The sequence below is a fragment of the Salmo salar genome, chromosome 13 (genome assembly GCF_965601325.2).
Source record: "Salmo salar chromosome 13, fSalSal1, whole genome shotgun sequence".
Classification (NCBI taxonomy): Eukaryota; Metazoa; Chordata; class Actinopteri; order Salmoniformes; family Salmonidae; genus Salmo; species Salmo salar.
In genome coordinates, this window is record NC_138303.1 from 92007264 (window position 1) to 92034293 (window position 27030).

Consider the following 27030-nt stretch of genomic DNA (forward strand, 5'->3'; position numbering starts at 1 on the left):
ATCATTATCTATCTTAGCAATGTTTGCTACATTGTCTAAGAAAATATCCGTATTGGAAGTTGACTGGGCTGATGTATCCAGATTCTGATAAAACTGGGCAACATGCTGAGAGATTTCTTTTGGATTTTCATTGGGAGTATTATTGATCAGTAATTTACATATGGAAGTCTTTCTGCCTGCCCTTTTTTCTAAATTAAATAAATATTTTGTATTTTTCTCTCCCTTTTCCATCCAATTTTGTCTTACAAACGCTCCCCAGGCCTTTTCCTCGTAGATAGTCTAACTGCATTTGCAATGATGATAATGGCTCCAGTAATTCCTGAATAGTTAGTTCAGTTTTTTTTTTGTATAATCCATTATTCCCTTTATGATGTTATTCTCTCTCTCTCTCTCTCTTGGCACAAGCAATTTCTTTCCCCATTAAAATAGCCAAAAGCCTTATATCAAATTTCATTAGCCCACAGTAACTTCTAAACGTATTCATAACACAGGCACAATTCCAGTATTTATCAGGAATTCCTGCTGCATCCTTCTTAAATACTTAATTCTCTAGTAAAGTTGTATTCATTTCCCAGTAACCTTTACTAACTTTTTTTTGGTTTACAAACCATGCATATTTATCTTTACTGAGATCCCTTTGTGGTCTGTCAAAATCGATGGTTCAATTGAGTCTGTATCAACCTTGTCAGCCATATCAGCCAGAAATCAATACGGAATTGTATAGATACATCTTTGGTACTCCATGTAAACATCATCTTATCTGGGTTCTTATTTCTACAAATATCTAGAACACCTAACCGTAGACATATATTCCTTATCTCACAAACATAATTGCTAACCTTAGGAGGCCATCTATCTAGATTATCATGTAACACTGTATTAAAATCTCCACCCTTTTTACTTTGGCCAATGGAAATTTAGACATAATTGTACTTATTTTCCTCTCAATGTCTCTAAATAAAATAGTTACTTGACTTGTTATTGGTAGCATAAATATTTACAACAATGAATTGAATGTGGTTGACATCTACCAATAATATAATCCATTTCCCTGTATTATCTGCTTCATGACTCAATATATGACCCTAAAAGTTGCCTTTTAAAATAGCGACACCTGAAGACCGATTAGTACCAATATCATTCCCCCATTGACACTTCCAAAACTCAGTATCTGTGGAACAGGCATGAGTTTCTTGAATGAAATCAAAGTCGGCACTCTTACCCTTAAAATACAAAAATAAAGATTTCCTTTTCAAAATATTACCCATTCCCCTGGTATTAATAGAAAAAACAGAAATGGACATTTACTATTACAGTGACTATATGAAGAATATTTAACCTGTGTAGGTTCACAGGAAGCGGGTTCTCACAAAGAAAAGTTCTTACTAGTTGCAAATAAAAACAGTCCTTTGCACCATGCAAGTGGTTGACCTAAATGTTATATATATATATATATATACACTTACATACATTTGAAGTCGGAAGTTTACTTACACCCTAGCCAAATACATTTAAACACAGTATTTCACAATTCCTGACATTTAATCCTAGTAAAAATGTCCTGTCTTAGGTCAGGATCACCACTTTATTTTAAGAATGTGAAATGTCAGAATAATAGTAGAGTGATTTATTTCAGCTTTTATTTCTTTCATCACATTCCCAATGGGTCAGAAGTGTGCATACACTCAATTAGTATTTGGTAGAATTGCCTTTTAAATTGTTTAACGTGGGTCAAATATTTCAGGTAGCCTTCCACAAGCTTCCCACAATAAGTTGGGTGAATTTTGGCCAATTCCTCCTGACAGAGCTGGTGTAACTGAGGCAGGTTTTTAGGCCGCCTTGCTCGCACTCGCTTTTTCAATTCTGCCCACAAATTTTATATGGGATTGAGGTCAGGGCTTTGTGATGGCCACTCCAAAACTTTGACTCTGTTGTCCTTAAGCCATTTTGCCCCAACTTTGGAAGTATGCTTGGGGTCATTGTCCATTTGCAAGGCCCATTTGCGATCAAGCTTTAATTTCCTGACTGATGTCTTGAGATGTTGCTTCAATATATCTACATAATTTCCCTACCTCATGATGCCATCTGTTTTGTGAAGTGCACCAGTCCCTCCTGCAACAAAGCACCCCCCACAACATGATGCCCCCCCCCCCCGTGCTTCACGGTTGGGATGGTGTTCTTTGGCTTGCAAGCTTCACCTTTTTCCTCCAAACATAACGATGGTCATTATGGCCAAACAGTTCTATTTTTGTTTCATCAGACCAGAGGACATTTCTCCAAAAAGTACGATCTTTGTCTCCATGTGCAGTTGCAAACCGTAGTCTGTCTTTTTATGGTGGTTTTGGAGCAGTGGCTTCTTCCTTGCTGAGCTGCCTTTCAGATTACATCAATATAGGACTTGTTTTACTGTGGATATAGATACTTTTGTAGCTGTTTCCTCCAGCATCTTCACAAGGTCCTTTGCTGCTGTTCTGGGATTGATTTGCACTTTTCACACAAAAGTACGTTCATCTTTTGGAGACAGAACGTGTCTCCTTCCTGAACGGTATGATGGCTGCGTTGTCTCATGGTGTTTATACTTGCGTACTATTGCTTGTACAGATGAACCTTCAGGCATTTGGAAATTGCGCCCACGGATGAACCTGATTGGTGGAGGTCCACAATTTTTTTTCTGAGGTCTTGGCTGATTTCTTTTGATTTTCCAAGCTGTTTAAAGGCACAGTGAACTTACTGTATGTAAACTTCTGACCCACTGAATTTGTGATACAGTGAATTATACGTGAAATAATCTGTCTGTAAACCGTTGCTGGAAAAATGACTTGTGTGATGCACAAAGTAGATCTCCTAACCGACTTGCCAAAACTATAGTTTGTTAACAAGAAATTTGTGGAGTGGTTGAAAAACGAGTTTTAATGACTCCAACCTGAGTGTATGTAAATTTCCGATTTCAACTATGTATGTATGTATGTATGTGTATTTCCATACAATTGCAAATAACTTTGTGCCATTGATTGGTAAAATGAATAGCCATCAAGCTAACATTAAGTGTCAGTGTGAATTTCCCTGCCATAAAAAAAACAAACACTTGGCTCACACGAACAATGCTCTTCCTCAAGAAATATAAAGTTTTATCAGATGCAGATAATACTCAGTCCTGCACAACTCACTTGTTAAATCCAGCAGTCAACAAGCTAGACGTCAGCATGAATTTCCCTTCCATTAACAAAATCCTTGGCTCCCGCAAGGTAAGCACTTTTCCCTCCTTCCTTGCTCTCTCAATCATCGGCCACAGATGATTCCAAGCTTCTTTGTCAAATGCTGTCAGATCCTCCTTGAACCTCAGCTTGTTGTTCTTTAAATGGTCATTTTTTCTTTTCACTTTTCCATGTCGGATCCCTCGCTGTCCTGGAGATGAATCTCATGATCACTGGTCGTGGTGGCTGGTTGTTTTCCCCGTCTCTCAGCCTATCCAGGGGTTGCACTACATCCAGAGAACCTGCAACAAAGTTTCGCCCCCCCCCTCCTCCAGGACTATTGCCCTGCAAATGTCCTTCACTCTTGCTTTGATGTTCTTGTCAGATTTTTCTGCTATTCCATAAATTCGAAGATTCCGTCTCCGACCATACCGGTCATTCCCGTTTACCTTTTGACTCCATTTCAGTGAGTTTCTTCTGATTTGCAACCTGAGTTTTCAATGTTGCGTTCTGCTGCTTCAGAGTTTTTACTTCCTCAGCATTGAAATCAATTGCTTTCTTCAGGTAAATGATGCTGATAGTCTTCTTTTTCACCAAATCCATGATGTCATCTGCGCGCTTTGATTTTTAAGCCCTAAGGATACGGACAATGTTCTCCTGTAGCTGGCTCAGTGATGGTTCACTTCTCAGCTTCTTTGGAAGTTGCTCCTTGGTTGGGGTATTCTGGTATGAATAACATTCACCCCCCCCCCTTTTTTTACACTGCAAGCATATGAGTGAGTTTCAGCAATGCCTCTTTTCTCCTTGGAAGTTAAAACATCCATTATCCCAGCAACAGTTTGGTCATGTCCTGATTCCATGATACTAGCTATGAAGACGGTAGCTAGCTAACTTAACTAAACATGCTGAAATTTTTCAATAGCTAGCTTGTTTGTTAGAAATCGTCAAATATATTTCAATGGTTTGATTAATTACAAAATTATTCAAAATAGCTACATTGTATGGCTAGACAAAATTGCAACTGTGAGAGAAGCCTAAAATTGTTCCTCGGCTAGAAATGTTACACCCTCTCATGCCGCCATCTTGAGCCCCCTCCTCAAGGAATGATTTTTAAATGGACTGCCCTTGCCCAGAAATTTGTCCCTCGTTCATCCCGCAATGATTGTGTTTTCAGCCACTGGTAGCTTGTGGGTGCTTTCTATGCGCTACAGTCAATTATGATTGCATGTCTACTTATTTACTATATAATTATTAATATACTCCTACTCTGATAGTTAACTAACATTAGTCTGCCTAGCTGGAACTAATGAAGAAGGAAAATGTTTTATTTCTACAATTTCTGAAAGCTAACCGAACAAACATTACGAGACGTATTTGTGCATTAGTAGCACAATTTCTAACCTTTTTTTACATTTAGCTTTTACTTACACTTGTATGTTGACTTCGCCATTGATGTTTTTATTTTTTTTTAGCAGATGTTCCATTGTTGCGAATTGAATTATGGGCAGTTTCAGGCCCCGGAGTGAACATAATTGTACACTCGCAAACTCTACTAAAAACGAGGGCTAAGGGGCTTACGTTGCAAACTTCCCTTGCTTGGCTAATCATTTCGACCGCCCTACAAGATGGTGATGGATTCCCCCAAGGGCATAAGGCGAGAGTAAGTGGACGAGGTTGGGTCTTTTATGAGTTTGAACCACTGTCCCAGAGTCACTTGATTTTTCTCCAAACTATAGCACAAAATATTTTATATAAAGCAGGAGTTTGGTTGCTTCGTGTTTTACATTTTAGCCCTGGAAAAAATATTGCATTACTGCCATCCCCCCTACCCCTAAGAAACCATAAACACTCAGAATTCCATTTTATTAATTAACCAGCACAGTGCATCCTGTGTAGGCCTATTGGATATGATTAGAATGACTTAGAATCAATGACTGGGTCAAAATATGAGAAAATAACTAACGACCAGCCAGCTTGGGTTGCAACTTCAGAATCCAAAATGTATCCGATACGGGCCTGGAGGCAAGGGAAATATTGTCTGAGTTGGTGTTAGAGCTCACTTAATAGTTATTGGCAGCCCCTAACATGGAGATCGGAAAGTGATGGAGTACCATTTTAGCTTGCAACGGAATGAGTGGGACGTTACGTTCTCCGCCAAAGAAGAGGCGAGTGCTGGCTGTCACCAACCAGCTTCAGTACCATGGATAGTTCTTCCAGTTTTGTGCCATCAATGGAAATGTCACTAACCTCACCAACTAGCTTGGTTAGTTCTGACTCGCTAACAGTAGTTGTTGCCTATGTAGGCCTATATGAAATGTATTCAATACACTGCTCAAAAAAATAAAGGGAACACTAAAATAACATCCTAGATCTGAATGAATGAAATAATCTTATTAAATACTTTTTTCTTTACATAGTTGAATGTGCTGACAACAAAATCACACACAAATAATCAATGGAAATCCAATTTATCAACCCATGGAGGTCTGGATTTGAGTCACACTCAAAATTAAAGTGGAAAACCACACTACATGCTCATCCAACTTTGATGTAATGTCCTTAAAACAAGTCAAAATGAGGCTCAGTAGTGTGTGTGGCCTCCACGTGCCTGTATGACCTCCTAGAATGCCTGGGCATGCTCCTGATGAGGTGGCGGATGGTCTCCTGAGGGATCTCCTCCCAGACCTGGACTAAAGCATCTGCCAACTCCTGGACAGTCTGTGGTGCAACGTGGTGTTGGTGGATGGAGCGAGACATGATGTCCCAGATGTGCTCAATTGGATTCAGGTCTGGGGAACGGACGGGCCAGTCCATAGCATCAATGCCTTCCTCTTGCAGGAACTGCTGACACAATCCAGCCACATGAGGTCTAGCATTGTCTTGCATTAGGAGGAACCCAGGGCCAACCGCACCAGCATATGGTCTCACAAGGGGTCTGAGGATCTCATCTCGGTACCTAATGGCAGTCCGGCTACCTCTGGCGAGCACATGGAGGGCTGTGCGGCCCCCCAAAGAAATGCCACCCAACACCATGACTGACCCACCGCCAAACCGGTCATGCTGGAGGATGTTGCAGGCAGCAGAACGTTCTCCATGGCGTCTCAGCCTTCCCTGTAGCTCAGTTGGTAGAGCATGGTGTTTGCAACGCCAGGGTTGTGGGTTCGATTCCCACGGGGGGCCAGCACAGAAAAAAAAAAAATGTATGAAATTGTATGAAATGTATGCATTCACTACTGTAAGTCGCTCTGGATAAGAGCGTCTGCTAAATGACGTAAATGTAAATGTAATGTAAATGTCTCCAGACTCTGTCACATGTGCTCAGTGTGAACCTGCTTTCATCTGTGAAGAGCACAGGGCGCCAGTGGCGAATTTGCCAATCTTGGTGTTCTCTGGCAAATGCCAAACGTCTTGCACGGTGTTGGGCTGTAAGCACAACCCCCACCTGTGGACGTCGGGCCCTCATACCTCCCTCATGGAGTCTGTTTCTGACCGTTTGAGCAGACACATGCACATTTGTGGCCTGCTGGAGGTCATTTTGCAGGGCGCTGGCAGTGCTCCTCCTGCTCCTCCTTGCACAAAGGCAGAGGTAGCGGTCCTGCTGCTGGGTTGTTGCCCTCCTACGGCCTCCTCCATGTCTCCTGATGTACTGGCCTGTCTCCTGGTAGCGCCTCCATGCTCTGGACACTACGCTGACAGACACAGCAAACCTTCTTGCCACAGCTCTCATTGATGTGCCATCCTGGATGAGCTGCACTACCTGAGCCACTTGTGTGGGTTGTAGACTCCGTCTCCTGCTACCACTAGAGTGAAAGCACCGCCAGCATTCAAAAGTGACCAAAACATCAGCCAGGAAGCATAGGAACTGAGAAGTGGTCTGTGGTCACCACCTGCAGAACCACTCCTTTATTGGGGGTGTCTTGCTAATTGCCTGTAATTTCCACCTGTTGTCTATTCCATATGCACAACAGCATGTGAAATGTATTGTCAATCAGTGTTGCTTCCTAAGTGGACAGTTTGATTTCACAGAAGTGTGATTGGCTTGGAGTTACATTGTGTTGTTTGTTCCCTTTTTTTTGAGCAGTATATATTGAAGTTCTTGTCTCATTGAATCTCTGCTAGGTAGCGACATGACAATGATTTGTTTAGCATAGCAATGTTGAATGAATACAATTAGAATTGGATCAAAACATGAGGACATAACTAACGAGCAACCTGCTTGGTTAGCAACTTCAGAATGCAAAAACAAATTTTACCTTAACTTCTCACTTGGTGGGCAAGAAATATGCCGCCTGCTGGAGAAGAGATTTTGGGCCCAGTTCTCTCTTGCTTCACCTCTTCCTCTCTGTAACAACTAGCTAGTTTATTTTAGGTCTGCTATGTTAGGTTAGCTAGGAATTAATATTAGCTAGCTACCTGTAGATTATATTTTTCATTTAGCCATCCATAGATTGCTGTCATCCACTTGTCTTATAATATAGCTAGCTACTGACAGTGGTTATGCACCTCCATCGGTGCATTTGTTCCATCCAGTGTTCTCTGTTTTGTCACCTTAGAAAATCTTTGTCCATGTCGATCATTCCTCTGTTTCCACACAATATGTCACTATCACTATCTTACAAAGTAACGTTAGCCGCCTAGTCCTGTGCTTTTCTATTGGACAGAGCATGCCAGTCTAAGCTTGTGACATATGTTTGGCTAGTGTCATATGACACTCACTTAAAATTGCAATATGTAACTTTTTTATGGGGCGACCTGACCAAATTCACATAATGTGTTATAGAGCTGTCGTTCTCATTGAAAGCAAATCTAAGAAGTGGTACATCTGTTCTATGTGCACTATTTCTATGCTTTGTGTTAAGTTTCATTTTTGCATTTCTTTTGGTTTTGTACAAAGCTTCAAACAGCTGAAAATATATTTTCCGTAACCAAAAATATTGTATTTCACAGCGGTTTCGATGGTACAATGATACTTTACACTATACTTGCTTGTTTTGTCACAAACTGAAATTAGGCTAACTATTTGAATTTTAGCAACCAGGAAATGGTGGCGCAAATTATTATGATTATTTTATTTTTTGTGGATACAGGCAGGAGTAATGTATGCAACATCAACTGCATGTGTTTTGGCAACACGCATATACCGGGAGGTTCAGTTGTAGGTAATTTGTCGCTCCAGACAAACACCCTCACACTTCTACATTTTACATTTTAGTCATTTAGCAGACGCTTTTATCCAGAGCGACTTGCATTAAATGAAATGTATGCAGTCACTACTGTATTTTCTTTTTTTGTAGGAGGCCAGGACACACACACATAAAAATGGGGTGGCAATGAAACCCCTCAGGATACAAATGCTGTTATCAGTCCATCTGGTGTTATTAGGCTAAATCATAAATTACCTTGCACATCCAACCTAACAAGGTCTGATTTCATGTCAATCTTTTGAATACAGATTTCAGATTGACATGGCTTTGCAGGTCTGGAGAAGGGGCAGCTGTTGACCAGCCATGGATTCTTCCCTCCCCCTCATATCCAAAAAGCATCCGCTAACATAAATTAAATCCAGCTCCCGACGCTCAAGGAGTTAGTTTACTTTGACTGACAACTTCTTCAGATGAGAAATTATGGCAAGCCTCCTAGCCTGGCATTGTAATTTGGTCCCCATAGTAAATTGGATGTTGTGCAGTTTGGACCAGAAGGTTTGGGCTGGCTATTAATGAATAGTATGTGTCTCTTGATGTACTAATGGCCTGTGTCTCTCTCTCTCTCCTCCCCCTCAGAACTCCACTTTCATGGACTCCCAGACAGATGAACGATCAAAGAAAACCACAGTGTTCAAGGTGAGCAAACTGTCCACGGCCAGACAGTCATTCACTGAAGTGTAATGGAAGCTTATTAGCCTAGTCCACCTCAAAGAGCACATACACTAATGGTTTATCTATACTTTTTTGTCTTCATACTTCTCTTAAAAGTGTGCTATCAATCTTGACAATCTAGCCATTGTTTACAGTGCTCAGTGAAAGTGAGTGTACTAATGCTAGACTACAGTGTAGCCTTTTGTCAGAAAAACACTTTTCTCATAGCACAATATCTTCTTAGCCAGCGATTTGAAAAGGCAATCTACATGTACCAAAACCATACTCAACATATAAAGCCAGTTTCCCAGACACAGATTAAGGCAAGATCTGGACTTAAGAATGCACAATAAGATTGTCAGGGAAACCGGCCCATAGAGTTCGGTACACTGTTTAGCAGGATTAAGGCCCAAAGCTATCCCTCATTTGACAAGAGAGTCATGTAGACTGAAGCTCTGGTTTATAACCTATCCTCCTCTGTGTTCAGACGATCACGAACGGTCCAATGACAGGCTCAAGGAAGCGACCATCGGAAGGGAACTATGAGAAGGAGAAGGAAGTGTGCATCCAGCTGTTTGACCAGTGGTCTGAGGCTGACCAGGTGGAGTTTGTAGAACACCTGATCTCACGCATGTGCCACTACCAACACGGCCACATCAATTCCTACCTCAAACCCATGCTCCAAAGGGACTTCATCACTGCTCTGCCAGGTATGGTACACACTTGCTCTCTAGAACCCATGATGCCTTATGGGACCATGTGAACTACAATCCCGACGCTCTGTTTTAACGTTTAGAAATGTCAGTCATTGTTTTTTGAAACGTATGGAACTTATCTTTCATATCAGTGAGAAATAATCTTTCAAATAAAAAATGTACACTTACTGTAGTAGGTTTGCACAGATCCATACGGCTGTGTGTACCTCCAGCTGATGAACTACACTTCTCCAGTTACGCTTACACATAGGTGTTCATGCACGCTAGATGGCTAATTAGCACAGGTGGTTGCCTCTGTTTTCCTTAATTGAAAAGCACTCCAGGTGACGACCTCATGAAGCTGGTTGAGAATATGCCAAGACTGTGCAATGCTGTCATCAAGGCAAAGGGTGGCTATTTGAAGAATCTGAAATATAAAATATGTTTGGATTTGTTTTATGCTTTTTTTGGTTACTACATGATTCCATATGTGATATTTCATATTTTTTATGTCTTTGTTGTACAATGTGGAAAATAGCAAACTTGACTGGTTTTGTGTGTTTTATTATTATTTCAACTCATCTCAGTGAACTAATTCATTGCGGAGGCCTGACATAAAGCAAATGTATTCTTGATTTGAAAATGTGGTCTGAGGCTCCATATGGAGGGTGTGATGCAATTGCTGAGGCATGCGAAGGCCAAATCGAGCTCTGTACCGCATCGCCATGCGCCTCCCAAATTTTGTGTCAATGTGATAGCTCCACATTGACATGATTGGTTGATGGTAGGTGGGGGGCGGTACATCTTGTATGAACACGCAGTCACTTCCTTGACAACAGCTCTGCACTGCTCTGTGAAGTGCAAGAAGTATGAATGCCCTCACTTCTGCTGAGGCCATATCACCGATAATGCTGCATGGCCAATGCAGATGACGGATTGACCATGTGCCCAGATGCACAATGCACTTCTCTCTCTAGAATGCGCTTTCTCTCGCCAATTTGTGCACATTCATTGTTTCATAACTTCATTGTGGGAATTGTTAGTGCCTATCAATTCCCCATTACGTATATTACCAGTAGTACATTTACCTTTTTAATTCCTATAATTTTCTAATCTACAATGTTTGTTACTTTGGTTACAGTAATTTATTTTAATGCATTCAATATTATTATTCCTGCCTTCCTGTACTCATTGACTGAGTGGACACATTGTTTGCTGAGTGCACAACCTATGCTACACTTCTGAGAAACAAGTTTTTGTTTATTTAATTCCGTTTATGAGTTCTGTCAATTTAGTCATTGCCTTTTTGTTTGGAGCAATCCTGTCAATGTTGAGTAAGGACGCCCACTCATAGAAGTAGGTCTATAGGCTACCTGGCCTGCGCGCAAATGTAGGCATAGAAATGTAGCCATTTTGGGATGTGTTAGCATTTCTGATTAGCTTAACGCACTAATGAACTGTGGAGCTTCGCAAAGTAATATTTTCTTCACCTCAAACACCAAGCAAACAAAGTATATTTTTACATCCATTGAGAATTACAATAGTTCCTCAATATATTTGAAAGATCTTTCCAGCTCTCTTTCTTTCGATAACCACTCAGCGTGAAAGAGATGAATGTTAAGCTCTGATCCAGTGGAAAAGTCATAAAATAGACTTCTTATCAGTTCTTGACTTGGACTGAAATAGGTTCCGGTACTCCTTTTGGGTGCCTGTACTGTTTTATATTTAGATGCAGGAGCTCCACAATACTTTTGAGCTAATCTTCTAAAAGAGGAACAGGAGCTCACAGTGGAACATTTGAGGTGCCGGTACTCCGCTTCGGTGAGCTCCTGTCCAAGTCAAGAACTGCTTCTTATCCCTTGCGCAAATACCCTACAGCTGTGTCTGTCGGGCCCAGAATATTTTATACAATGTTGCAAGCTTTGGCCCTGAACTAAGTTAATAGTTGATACAATGTTTCAAGTTTGGCTAGACATGGCCTGTCTGCAACAATGTGATTTATAGGATATTTTATTTTTATCAGGATATGTTCTACCTGCAGGCTGCAATGTTTTTATTTGTTGACTTTAGGTAGGCTATTTTTACATAGTTGTCAATATGAGTACCTTTTTAGGTTTATAGTTGGATAGAATAGTGATTAACCACATGACAATGATTTTTCGATATGAAGACATTATTATACATTTAAATCTGTTTAATGAAAATGTGCATAATGAAAACCATAACTGTCACGCAGACTGGTACAAATTGGCATTCCACATGAGAAAGGTTGCTGCACTACTGGCAATTTCAGGAGAGTAATGGCAGAATCTGTGAAAGCCAGCAGGAGAGGGAGGAGAATAATTCGTTTTTTTTTCTTTCCTCCTTCTGGTTATCGAGCTCTCTGGTGCCCTCCTTGAGGTATCAAACCATAAGCTGAGAGCACCAGACAAACTCAGTGCATCTAGCTGATTTTCTTAAAACACATATGGTGTGTATGTGTACATGCCTACATACATACATACATACATACATACATACATACATACATACATACAGTGAGGGGAAAAAAGTATTTGATCCCCTGCTGATTTTGTACGTTTGCCCACTGATAAAGGATCAGTCTATAATTTTAATAGTAGGTTTATTTGAACAGTGAGAGACAGAATAACAACAAAAATATCCAGAAAAACGCATGTCAAAAATGTTATAAATTGATTTGCATTTTAATGAGGGAAATAAGTATTTGACCCCCTCTCAATCAGAAAGATTTCTGGCTCCCAGGTGTCTTTTATACAGGTAACAAGCTGAGATTAGGAGCACATTCTTAATTAACCTCTTACATCTAGACGTTCCGCTAGCGGAACACCTGCTCCAATATCCAATGATAGGCGTGGCGCGAAATACAAACTCCTCAAATCCGAAAACTTCCATTTTTCAAACATATGACTATTTTACACCATTTTAAAGACAAGACTCTCCTTTATCTAACACACTGTCCGATTTCAAAAAGGCTTTACAGCGAAAGCAAAACATTAGATTATGTCAGCAGAGTACCCAGCCAGAAATAATCAGACACCCATTTTTCAAGCTAGCCTGTTAGGGCTAGGGGGCAGTATTTGCACGTCTGGATAAAAAAAACGTACCCGATTTAATCTGGTTACTAATCCTACCCAGTAACTAGAATATGCATATACTTATTATATATGGATAGAAAACACTCTAAAGTTTCTAAAACTGTTTGAATGGTGTCTGTGAGTATAACAGAACTCATTTGGCAGGCAAAACCCTGAGACATTTTCTGACAGGAAGTGGATACCTGATGTGTTGTATTACCTTTAAACCTATGCCATTGAAAAACACAGGGGCTGAGGAATATTTTGGCACTTCCTATTGCTTCCACTAGATGTCCCCAGCCTTTACAAAGTGTTTTGAGTCTTCTGGAGGGAGATCTGACCGAACAAGAGCCATGGAACGATGATGGCCCATTAGACACCTGGCGCGCGAGTTCATGTTGGGTACCCTCGTTCCAATACGTTATAAAAGAGTATGCATTCGTCCACCTTGAATATTATTCATGTTCTGGTTAAAAAAGGCCCTAATGATTTATGCTATACAACGTTTGACATGTTTGAACGAACGTAAATATATTTTTTTCCCCTCGTTCATGAAGTGAAGTCCGGCGCGCTTAGATCATGTGCTAACAAGACGGAGATTTTTGGACATAAATGATGAGCTTTTTTGAACAAAACTACATTCGTTATGGACCTGTGATACCTGGAAGTGACATCTGATGAAGAGAATCAAAGGTAATGGATTATTTACATAGTATTTTCGATTTTAGATCTCCCCAACATGACGACTAGTCTGTATCGCAACGCGTATTTTTCTGGGCGCAGTGCTCAGATTATTGCAAAGTGTGATTTCCCAGTAAGGTTATTTTTAAATCTGGCAAGTTGATTGCTTTCAAGAGATGTAAATCTATAATTCTTTAAATGACAATATAATATTTTACCAATGTTTAATAATTTTAATTATTTAATTTGTGATGCTGACTTGACTGCCGGTTATTGGAGGGAAACGATTTCCTCAACATCAATGCCATAGTAAAACGCTGTTTTTGGATATAAATATGAACTTGATAGAACTAAAAATGCATGCATTGTCTAACATAATGTCCTAGGAGTGTCATCTGATGGAGATTGTAAAAGGTTAGTGCATCATTTTAGCTGGTTTTATGGTTTTGGTGACCCTGTCTTTGAATTGACAAAACATTACACACAACTCTTGTAAATGTACTGTCCTAACATACTCTAAATTTATGCTTTCGCCGTAAAACCTTTTTGAAATCGTAAAACGTGGTTAGATTAAGGAGATGTTTATCTTTCAAAGGGTGTAAAATAGTTGTATGTTTGAAAAATTTGAATTTTGACATTTATTTGGATTCAAATTTGCCGCTCTTGAAATGCACCTGCTGTTGATGGAGTGCACCACGGGTGGGACGCCTGCGTCCCACCTAGCCCATAGAGGCTAGCATATAATGTCACAAAAAACAAAACCACAGCTAAATGCAGCACTAACCTTTGATCTTCATCAGATGACACTCCTAGGACATTATATTATACAATACATGCATGTTTTGTTCAATCAAGTTCATATTTTTATCAAAAACCAGCTTTTTACATTAGCATGTGACGTTCAGAACTAGCATTCCCACCGAACACTTCCGGTGAATTTACTAAATTACTCACGATAAACATTCACAAAAAACATAATTATATAAAGATTTATAGATACAGAACTCCTTTATGCAATCGCGGTGTCCGATTTTAAAATAGCTTTTCGGTGAAAGCACATTTTGCAATATTCTGAGTAGATAGCTCGCCATCACGGGCTAGTTATTTTGACACCCACCAAGTTTGGTACTCACCAAACTCAGATTTACTATAAGAAAAATGTTATTACTTTTGCTGTTCTTCGTCAGAATGCACTCCCAGGACTTCTACTTCAATAACAAATGTTGGTTTGGTTCCAAATAATCCATAGTTATATCCAAATAGCGGCGTTTTGTTGTGCGTTCAAGGCACTATCCGAAGGGTAACGAAGGGTGACGCGCCCGGCGCGTTTCGTGACAAAAAAAATCTAAATATTCCATTACCGTACTTCGAAGCATGTCAAACGCTGTTTAAAATCAATTTTTATGCGATTTTTCTCGTAAAAAAGCGATAATATTCTGACCGGGAGTCGTTGTTTTCGTTCAAAGACTGAAAATTAAAACATGGAGTCGTCTCGTGCACACGTGCGCCAGTCTCATTGTTCTCAGATCGACCACTTACCAAATGCGCTAATGTTTTTCAGCCATGGCCTGCAAAGTCATCATTCAACATTCTGGCGCCTTCTGAGAGCCTATGGGAGCGTTAGAAAATGTCACGTTACAGCAGAGATCCCCTGTTTTGGATAGAGATGATCAAGAAGGCCAAGAAATGGTCAGAGAGGGCGCTTCCTGTTTGGAATCTTCTCAGGTTTTGGCCTGCCAAATGAGTTCTGTTATACTCACAGACACCATTCAAACAGTTTTAGAAACTTTGGAGTGTTTTCTATCCAAAGCTAATAATTATATACATATTCTAGTTTCTGGGCAGGAGTAATAATCAGATTAAATCGGGTACGTTTTTTTATCCAGCTGTGAAAATACTGCCCCCTATCCATAACAAGTTAAAGGGAGTGCTCCTAACCACAGCTTGTTACCTGTAAAAAAGACACCTGTCCACAGAAGCAATCAATCAATCAGATTCCAAACTCTCCACCATGGCCAAGACCAAAGAGCTCTCCAAGGATGTCAGGGACAAGATTGTAGACCTACACAACGCTGGAATGGGCTACAAGACCATCGCCAAGCAGCTTGGTGAGAAGGTGACATTTGGTGCGATTATTCGCAAATGGAAGAAACACAAAAGAACTGTCAATATCCCTCGGCCTGGGGCTCCATGCAAGATCTCACCTCGTGGGGTTGCAATGATCATGAGAACGGTGAGGAATCAGCCCAGAACTACACGGGAGGATCTTGTCAATGATCTCAAGGCAGCTGGGACCATTGTCACCAAGAAAACAATTGGTAACACACTACGCCGTGAAGGACTGAAATCCTGCAGCGCCCGCAAGGTCCCCCTGCTCAAGAATACATATACATGCCCGTCTGAAGTTTGCCAATGAACATCTGAATGATTCAGAGGACAACTGGGTGAAAGTGTTGTGGTCAGATGAGACCAAAATGGAGCTCTTTGGCATCAACTCAACTTGCTGTGTTTGGAGGAAGAGGAATGCTGCCTATGACCCCAAGAACACCATCTCCACCGTCAAACATGGAGGTGGAAACATTATGCTTTGGGGGTGTTTTTCTGCTAAGGGGACAGGACAACTTCACCGCATCATTTGACGGGGCCATGTACTGTCAAATCTTGGGTGAGAACCTCCTTCCCTCAGCCAGGGCATTGAAAATGGGTCGTGGATGGGTAATCCAGCATGACAATGACCCAAAACACACGGCCAAGGCAACAAAGGAGTAGCTCAAGAAGAAGCACATTATTGTCCTGGAGTGGCCTAGCCAGTCTCCAGACCTTAATCCCATAGAAAATCTGTGGAGGGAGCTGAAGTTTCAAGTTGCCAAACGTCAGCCTCAACCTTAATGACTTGGAGAAGATCTGCAAAGAGGAGTGGGACAAAATCCCTCCTGAGATGTGTGCAAACCTGGTGGCCAACTACAAGAAACGTCTGACCTCTGATTGCCAACAAGGGTTTTGCCACCAAGTACTAAGTCATGTTTTGCAGAGGGGTCAAATACTTATTTCCCTCATTAAAATGGAAATCATTTTGTAACATTTTTTACGTGTTTTTCTGGATTTTTTTGGTGGTTATTCTGTCTCTCACTGTTCATATAAACCTACCATTAAAATTATAGACTGATCATTTCTTTGTAAGTGGGCAAACGTACAAAATCAGCAGGGGATCAAATACTTTTCCCCCCCACTGTATATGGAAAAAAACACATTTAAAATGTTATTTTTTTTAAGTCTGGGACAGCCCTAGTAGTAATTTAACCGTTTTGTTTTTAGAACATTTATTTCATGCTGATATGAAAGATGCATTCCTTATGTTTCCAAAACCTTATCGTACGTGATGCGTGTTAACGTTCAGACTCTTAACAAAAAAAACTGCTAGAAGATACCTTCGTGAATAAAGGTAGTTGATGAATGGGCTTGGTACACACTGCAGTTTTGATATTGCGTTGTTAGCATTACCATATTATAGCCAGGGCTGTTAAACAATTCAAATAATTGAGTTAATCCCATGGTTTTCTGTAGTCAACTACGATTAATCACATGTTTTATTGTTCAAATTTGACCTTCATTAAAGATGTTTCCATTTTAAATCACATCACGTTGGTTTGTAGGTATTACCTATTTGGATTATAAGGGAAGAAAACAGAAAATAAACTCTTCTAAGACACTAGATCAGCCAGGTTGATGAAAAATATCAAACCACTATTAGATCTAGTCTTGGCTACTTCTCATCCATGTTCTTCAACATGAACTAGTCAAGCTGCTGCCTGCTACTAGTATTGGAACAAGTTGCTTAACTTGACCTGAGAACTCACAACAACTGTAGCTAAATGGAATGTTAAGTTCTGATTTTTTTTTAAATCATGTGACATAATAGAGTTGAAGCTCTAGAGGCATTCAGCCATGGTATTCTAACCATTCTCGTTTGGTTAGGTAGCTAGCTAAGATTAGCATAACTAACTAGTTACTTCTGTGCAAATGATATTTTTTTTTACCCTGTTATCTAAAGAAATGCTTGTGAATGTGTTTTATGGTTGAACTTTCTGTAGGTTTTCCTTCAAATGTGTTACTCAAAACTGCGCACATAGTGGATGTTTTAGCACCACAAGAGACTGTAGCTACTGCCAACGAAGAGGACAGAGTGCATTGTGTTGCGCTTAAAAGGGTCCGTGTGGAAACAGACTTGGGTGAAAAAAATGGATGGGATTAAAAGTAAAAAATAATAATCACTCTGTAAAGAATTTCAACAGCTAATTGTATTTAACGCCCCAAATGAATTCACAAACACATAATATGTCACCTAAGCACCACTGCATGCTCCAAGGGAAACCGCTTTACACACTCAGTTCATCCAAACATTCGCGATACACACATGTACTTCTAATCGTTGTGTTAAACTGTGTTGCACTGTGTTGTCTCTCCTTGTGGTTATAGCTCAGGGTCTGGACCACATAGCGGAGAACATCCTGTCGTTCTTGGATGCGCGTTCTCTCTGCTCGGCAGAGCTGGTGTGTAAGGAGTGGCAGAGGGTCATCTCAGAGGGCATGCTGTGGAAGAAACTCATAGAGCGTATGGTCCGTACAGACCCCCTCTGGAAAGGCCTGTCAGAGAGGCACCAGTGGTGAGTACGGACTGGCACCACTGGCTGGGCCACCATGGATTACTATCTTTCCATTTGTTCTCAAGAACCTACATGATAGACTGTTTCCAAAACTGTATCCAAGTGTCCTCACCTTAGAAAAAGACAATTGATGTTGTTGAGATGAATGTATTTGTGCATTTAAAAAAAAAAAATCGTAGTGAATGTGTTCTCTCTCCTAGGGAGAAGTACTTGTTCAAAAATCGAACCACAGAAGTCCCACCAAACTCCTACTACCGCTCCCTTTACCCCAAAATCATCCAGGACATAGAGGTGAGTTCTGCTGCTGCTCCCCTTACCCACTCTCATTAACCTTACTCTCACTGATCTTTCCTGTGTTTCCCATTCACTGACCTGGCTCCACGCCCCTCTCCCTCCATGCAGACGATCGAGGCTAACTGGAGGTGTGGTCGGCACAATCTGCAGCGGATCCAGTGTCGCTCAGAGAACAGTAAGGGGGTTTACTGTCTGCAGTATGATGACGACAAGATCATCAGCGGCCTCCGAGACAACTCCATTAAGGTTGGTGTTCCTGTTTATTCTTGCCTGAAGGGGGGGAAATATTCTAATGCCTACTGGATATTTTGAAAACAAGATCCATATTTTGAACACAGTCCCTTACAAAGTGTCATTGCAACGTCTAGTCAATTTTTTTATAGATCATATTTTGGGATAAAAATGTCTCACCGCCTTGTCTGTGTAGATCTGGGATAAGCAGTCTTTGGAGTGTCTGAAGATCCTGACAGGTCATACAGGCTCAGTGTTGTGCCTGCAGTATGATGAGCGGGTCATCGTCACCGGCTCCTCAGACTCCACTGTCAGGTCAGCACCACTCCCTCTCTTCTGCTGTTGTCCTCTTACCTGTGCTCCAGGAAGCTCCAAAACTTGTTTTATCGAAGAGAAGAGTGGCATATGCATGTCGTATATTGTGTTTGATATTGATGATTTCTCTCCGTCTCAGGGTGTGGGATGTGAACACTGGGGAGGTGCTGAACACTCTGATCCACCACAATGAGGCGGTCCTCCACTTGCGGTTCTGTAACGGTCTGATGGTGACGTGCTCTAAGGACCGTTCCATTGCCGTGTGGGACATGGCCTCACCCACCGACATCAGTCTGCGCCGCGTTCTGGTCGGCCACAGAGCAGCGGTCAATGTGGTGGACTTCGATGACAAGTACATCGTGTCAGCGTCCGGTGACCGTACCATCAAGGCAAGTCTGCCCCGAACACTCAGGGTCAGCTCACTAGAGCCTCAAGCATGTCACCATCTCAACAAGCATATGTTCTAGTACTTTTGCGGTGACACAAGACATGGTCTTCTTCGTCCGTATTGGGACCTAAGACCTCGATCTCTGCCACTACAGTCTCATGCTATAGCTTGGGTCCCCTGAGAGATCCAGCTCAGCCACCACTGTCTGTCGCCACATTCTTTGGTCTGCCTTCCTTGTATTTTACAGTTGGTGTCCATTTGTGCGCTACTTTATGGATCCTTTCTTGAGACATCCTCAGCACCTGTCCAACCCAGTGGATCCTGTGCATCTTGATCTCAACAGCCATATTTTTACACCCTGTCTTACATGCTTTAGAGATCTTGTTCGGCCAGTAAATGTTGCAGATCTTGCAAAGACAACCGTTTGGCATCAACCCTGTTCATGTGTCTTAGTGATCCTCCAGCACTCTGCTAAAGCCACTAGTTTTGTATGGTTCAGAGTCTACTGACTGCACATCCTGCCTTTTATTTAACCAGGCTTTCATTTTTTTTGGCTTGTCATATAGTGTGTATGGTACTTCCTGTAAGTTAAATTGATGGGGGGCTTTAGTTCTTTCCCCCTGCTCTGTATGAGCATGGCTGTTTTAATCCAAAGCTAGTTACCATCCCCATCACTGCTTGTCATCATTCATTCACCGAAGATACTTGAATAAAAAGCCAGCCATGCCTATGAAGTGCCTCCTACCCAAACCTACCAAATCCTCTCATTCTAGTTGAGTTCAGTTGTTCTGTGAAGTGTCTAGCAGAGTACAGTATAGAGGAGTTAGCCCACCGTGTGATGCATGCTGTGGGAAGCACTGACTAAACCCAGATTTCAGAGCTGACGTCTCTCCTCTTTGGGCCAAACTGTGGGCCTGTCTCCTCACCTCAGCCTCATCCCCAGTCTCAGCCACAACCCTAGTCTTAGCCCCAGCTCCGGCCCTGTACCTGCTTGCCTCTGTCTTCCAGACAGTGGATTTGTGGGCAGCCAGGAACAAAGAGACCCTAGTTAGCCCACCCATCGCCCTGGGAGACGGGCCAAGGCATTCCGTACTGCGCTGCCTCCCACACACAACGTCCCAGTGCTCTGAAAACATTTCCCCAATAAATAATTGAGGGACTGCAATTTGTGTGCGTTTGGGAGAGTCAGTTACTCTACACCCAAAATATGGGTATTACTATTATACCTACAGTACCAGTCAAAAGTTTGGACACCTACTCATTCCAGGGGTTTTTCTTTTCTTTTTACAGATTTTTACATTGTAGAATAATAGTGAAGACATCAAAACTATGAAATAACACACATGGAATCATATAGTAACCAAAAAAGTGTTAAATCAAAATATATTTTATCTTCTTCAAGGTAGCCACCCTTTGCCTTAACAGCTTTGCACACTCTTGGCTTTTTCTTAAACCGGTTCATGAGGTAATCATCTGGAATGCATTTCAATTAACAGGTGTGCCTTGTTCATTTGTGGAGTTTATTTTCTTCTTAATGCGTTTGAGCCAATCAGTTGTGTTGTGACAAGATAGGGGTTGCATACAGAAGATAACACTATTTGGTAAAAGACCATATTATTATTTGGTAAAAGTCCATATTATGGCAAGAACCGCTCAAAGCAAAGAGAAACGACAGTCCATTATTATTATTTAAGACATGAAGGTCAGTCAATCCGGAAAATTTCTAGAACTTTGACAATTTCTTCAAGTGCAGTCGCAAAAACCATCAAGCGCTATGATGAAACTGGCTCTCATGAGGACCGCCACAGGAACGGAAGACCCAGAGTTACCTCTTCTGCAGGATACGTTAATTAGTTACCAACCTCAGAAATTGCAGGCCAAATAAATGCTTCACAGAGTTAAAGTAACAGACACATCTCAACATCAACTGTTCACAGGAGACAGTGTGAATCAGGCCTTCATGGTTGAATTGCTGCAAAGAAACCACTACTAAAGGACACTACGTCATCAGAGCGCAACATGTTTTTTGTTGTTACACGCTGTCGAAAGCTGAACTAACGACCTCGGTTTTAAAGCTGACAGTGTTTTTCTATACTTTTATTTTATTTTGAAACCTGGGGCTCTGTTGTGCTAAATTGCTGTGAGCGCTGCTATCTGTCCCAGGATCCTGCCAGATTCCGTATAGGGAGAGGGACGCGAATGCCCAGCTAGCCTAGCTGGCTCCGTGGACTCAAACGGAGGCCGCTATTGAACGTTTCCAACATTACAGGGGCTGTGTTTACTTTGCTTTGTTCCGGGACAATGTGGACCACGCTGACTTTCAATGTAGCAACTGCTTGCTTGTGGAGGAATACAGGAGCGAAGTAGCTACTCTTAGCAAGCAAGAAGCAAACCTACATAAGCTACTTGGGAACCCACCCACACCCACCTACTTTTTATTTTTCTTCCACCCCAGTAGACGAATGCTGCTCTGGTCTGGTGAACGTTTCACTGTTGTCGGCTCTCTACAGCCGACTGGCCGGTGCTTGGCAGGGTTCCATCCCCGACGGGGTCTCCACCTTCCGTCGAGAACGGAACTGTTCTCGACCCAACCAGCCAGCCATGGAGGTACGTCACTCGCTGTGGAAGTTGAAGAAGGCGTCCTCTGGCAACAGGGGTCTACATGTAGATGTTGAGCCCGGAACTGACACAGACCAGAAACGGCTTTGCCTCTGGATCCAGAGGTTCCGGCGCCTTCGTCCTTGGTGGCTTCCCAATCAAGATTGGATCCGGAGTTACCTTCATCCTCTGTTCTGTCTCCCTCTCCGGTGGCTTCTACCTCGGGTTCAGATCCTCGGAGCTCCCAGCCTCACCAGACGGTGAGGCTGCCTGAGAGACCGGCCCATTCAACATCACCAGCTGTCATCATAGGCAGCTCTATGGCAAAAACCCTGTGCTATCCAGGAGCACGAGTACAGGACATAACAAGGCTGCTTCCGACTGTTCTACCGCAGATGCCAGGAGCTGACACTGTGGTAGTCCATGTGGAGTCAAACGACATCAGGAGGACTAGCTTGGAACATTTGAAATGTGATTTTAAATAACAGATTTTAGCTTTAAAAGACAAAAAAAACGGCTAATAATTTCAGGTCCAGTACCATTGTTGGGCAGCAAGTGTGAAAAATTCAGCAGACTGCTAGCATTACACATCTGGCTAACAGACTACTGTAGCTCTGCTGGAGTCAGTTTTATTGATAACTTGGACACCTTCTGGAAACATAAGATACTCCACAGGAATGACGGAGTTCATCCAAATCATCTTGGCTCCAGGACTCTGTCCACGCATTTCAAGGCTGCGTCGAAACAATGACTGGTAAATGATCCAAGACCAGCTCACTTAATCCCTGCCATTGTGACAATGAGTCATCATAATGCTGCATCAACTGTACATGATCTTAGGGGCATTGGCAAACACAATGTAAGTAACTTAATTTATGTACCTCTAATTGCACCGATACATCAGTTTATCCTACAGCTATTGTAAGCAGTAATCATGAGCCTATAAACGAGTTACTGTTAGCACTGAGGCAGTATGCAATAGTAGGTAGACCACTTTATGCAGCTCACCCTGCACTATCAACTCCAATGTAAATAACATGAGTAAGTCTACCTCTAAGCTTCCCAGTAAAGCATTAAAAACAATCAAGCAACCCAGAAAGTGCTAAAAAATAGCCCATATTAACGTATGTAGCCTAAGAAACAAGGTCCATGAAGTCAATAACTTGCTTGTAACAGATTACATTCATATTCTCTCTGAAACTCACTTAGATAATACCTTTGATACAGTGGTAGCAATACATGGTTATAACATCTACCGAAAAGACAGAAATGCCAACGAGGCGGTGTTGCGGTCTATATTCAGAACCACATTCTTGTAACGTAATATGGCTACAGGTTAATCTGCCTCACTTAAAGCCCATTATTGTTGGAAGCTGCTATAGACCACCAAGTGCTATCAGTCAGTATCTGGATAATATGTGTGAAATGCATGTGATATCAACAGAGATGTATATTTTCTGGGTGATTTTTCTTTTCTTTTTTTTTTAATAAATATCGACTGGCTATCATCAAGCTGTCCACTCAGGGGAAAAAACTTCAAACTGTAACCAGTGCCCGCAACCTGGATCAGGTTGTCAGTCAACCTACCATAGTAGTTACAAACAGCACAGGAATTAAATCATCAACATGTATTGATCACATCTTTACTAACGCTGCAGATATTTGCTTTAAAGCAGTATCCAAATCCATCGGATGTATTGATCACAATATAATAGCCATATCTAGGAAAACCAAAGTTCCAAAGGCTGGGCCTAATATAGTATATATGAGGTCATGCAATAAGTTTTGTAGTGATTCATATGTTGATGATGTAAAGAATATTTGCTGGTCTGTGTGTGTAAAGAGGATCAACCAGACGCTGCTCTTGACGCATTTATGAAACGACTTATTTCAGTTACTAATAAGCATGCACCCGTTAAGAAAATGACTGTAAAAACTGTTAAATCCCCTTGGATTGATGAGGAATTGAATAATTGTATGGTTAAGAGGGATGAGGCAAAAGGTATGGCAGTTAAGTCTGGCAGCCCAACTGATTGGCAAATGTACTGCAAATTGAAGAAATCATGTGACTGAACTAAATGAAAAGAAAACGACACTATGAAACAAATAAATTATATAAAGATTGATAGTAAAAAGCTTTGGGGCACCTCTTAGGGATTGCGGACCGCTAGTGGTCCACCTGTGACAACATCCGGTGAAATTGCAGAGCGCCAAATTCAAAATAAGAAAATGGAAATATTAAACATTCATGAACATGCAAGTGTCTTACATCATTTAAAAGCTTAACTTCTTGTTAATCCAACTGCTTTGTCAGATTTCAAAAAGGCTTTACGGCGAAAGCATACCATGCGATTATCTGAGGACAGCGCCCCACAAATAATATTTCAACCAGCACCGGCTTCACAAAAATCACAAATGGCGATAAAATAAATCCCTTACCTTTTTGAAGATCTTCCTCTGTTTGCAATCCCAAGGGTCCCAGCTACAAAAGCTACCGGTAAACTACATCCAAACAAGTCAAACAATGTTTCTAATCAATCCTCAGGTACCCTAATATGTAATTAAACGATAATATTTCAGACGGAATAAACAGTGTTCAATAGAAAAGGAAAATAACGAAGAGCACGCCCTCATTCACGCTGGCCAAAAGCCTACCTTTCCTGTTGAGAACACCTTGGATTAACTACAACAACTTGTTCTTTTTTTCAATAAACAAGCCTGAAACCCTCTAAAGACTTGACGTCTAGTGGAACCCATAGGAACTGCAATCCTGGAGCTATTGTTTTTGTATATCCCATAGGCTTGCATTGAAAAGGCCTGTGACCTCCTCCAAAAAAGAAAAACAATTCTGGATGGATTTTCCTCGGTTTTCACCAGCCATATCAGTTCTGTTATCCTCGCATACAATATTTTAACAGTTTTAGAAACTTCAGTGTTCTCTATCCAAATCTACCAATTATATGCATATCCCAGCTTCAGGGCCTGAGTAACAGGCAGTTTACTTTGGGCACATCAGTCATCTGGAAATTCAGGATACTGCCCCCTAGCCTTAAGAAGAATTACATTTTTTTGGGGGGGGGGGAAGCCACTCTGCTCCATTCATTGAATCAGATGGCTCATTCATCACAAAGCCCACTGATATTGCAAACTACTTTAATGACTTTTTCATTGGCGTGTTAAGCAAACTTAGGGATGACATGCCAGCAACAAACGCTGACACTACACATCCAAGTATATCGGACCAAATTATGAAAGACAAGAGTTGTACTTTTGAATTCCGTAAAGTCGGTGTGGAAAAGGTGAAAATTGTTGTCTATCAACAATGACAAGCCACTGGGGTCTGACAATCTGGATGGAAAATTACTAAGGATAATAGCAGATGATATTGCCACTCCTATTTGCCACATCTTCAATTTAAGCCTACTAGAGCGCATGTAACCTCAGGCCTGGGGGGAAGCTGAAGTCATTCCGCTACCCAAGAACAGTAAAGCCCCCTTTACTGGCTCAAGTAGCCAACCAATCAGCCTGTTACCAACCCTTAGTAAACTTCTGGGGGAAAATCTGTTCGACCAGATACAATGCTATTTCACAGTAAACAAATTGACAACAATTTCAGCATGCTAATAGGTATGGACACAAAACAAGCACAGCACTTACACAAATTACTGATGATTGGCTGAGAGAAATTGATGATAAAATGATTGTGGGGGCTGTCTTGTTAGACTTCAGTGCAGCTTTTGACATTATCGATCATAATCTGCTGCTGGAAAAACTTGTTATGGCTTTACACCCCCTGCTAGAATGTGGATAAATAGTTACTTGTCTAAAAGAACAGAGGGTGTTCTTTAATGGAAGCCTCTCAAATATAATCCAGTTAGAATCAGGAATTCCCCAGGGTAGATGTTTAGTAAAGCCTATGTATGCGGATGACTCAACACTATACACGTCAGCTACTACAGCGACTGAAATGACTGCAACACTCAACAAAGAGCGGCAGTTTCAGAGTGGGTGCCAAGGAATAAGTTAGTCCTAAATATTTCTAAAACTAAAAGCATTGTATTTGGAACAAAACACTCACTAAACCCTGAACCTCAACTAAATCTTGTAATAAATCATGTGGAAATTGAGCTAAACTGCTTGGAGTAACCCTAGATGGTAAACTGGCATGGTCAAAACATATTGATGCAGTAGTAGCTAAGATTGGGAGAAGTCTGTCATAATAAAGCCATGCTCTGCCTTAACAAGGCAGGTCCTTCAGACCCTAGTTTGTCGCACCTTGACTACTGTTCAGTTGTGTGGTGAGGTGCCACAAAAAAGGACTGCAAATGGCTCAGAACAGGGCAGCACGGCTGGCCCTTGGATGTACTCAGAGAGCTAATGTTAATAATATGCATGTCAGTCTCTCCTGGCTGAAGTGGAGGAGAGATTGACTTCATCGCTAGCTTTATTTATGAGAGGTTTTGATGTTGAATGCACTGAGCTGTCTGTCTAAACTACTGGTACACAGCTCGGACACCCATGCATACCCCACGAGACATGCCACAAGAGGTCACTTCACAGTCCCCAAGTCCAGACTATGGAAGGCACACACTACTACATAGAGCCATGACTACATGGAACTCTATTCCACATCAAGTAACTGACACAAGCAGTAAAATTGGAAAACAGATTTTAAAAAACACCTTATGGAACAGCGGGGGCTTTGAAGCAACACAAACATTGGCACATACGCACTATACATACACATGGATTTAGTACTGTAGACATGTGGTTGGGGCCTGAGGGCACACAGTGTGTTGTGAATGTATTGTTTTTTTAATTGTATAAACTGCCTTAATTTTGCTGGACCCCAGGAAGAGTAGCTGCTGCTTTGGCAGCAGCTAATAGGGATCCATAATAAATACAAATGAGGACAAGAGACTTGCTTGGGACAAGAAACACGTCTATAATTTGTTTTTCAACAGGACAATGACCCAACACACCTCCTGTCTAAGGGCTATATGACCAAGAAGGAGCATGAT

At 41.5% G+C, this 27030-nt stretch overlaps 1 protein-coding gene across 1 annotated transcript in view; it reads left to right on the forward strand.

The window, feature by feature from the left end:
• The window catches only part of LOC106568099 (F-box and WD repeat domain-containing 11-B), a 38810-nt gene that overhangs the window by 5033 nt on the left and 6747 nt on the right, over window positions 1–27030 (forward strand). The window contains exons 2-8 of the mRNA XM_014138130.3: window positions 8975–9034; window positions 9537–9759; window positions 17997–18183; window positions 18384–18474; window positions 18586–18723; window positions 18905–19023; window positions 19163–19412. Of these exons, the coding sequence (XP_013993605.1) occupies window positions 8975–9034; window positions 9537–9759; window positions 17997–18183; window positions 18384–18474; window positions 18586–18723; window positions 18905–19023; window positions 19163–19412 (1068 nt within the window). The remainder of the gene's footprint in view (window positions 1–8974; window positions 9035–9536; window positions 9760–17996; window positions 18184–18383; window positions 18475–18585; window positions 18724–18904; window positions 19024–19162; window positions 19413–27030) is intronic.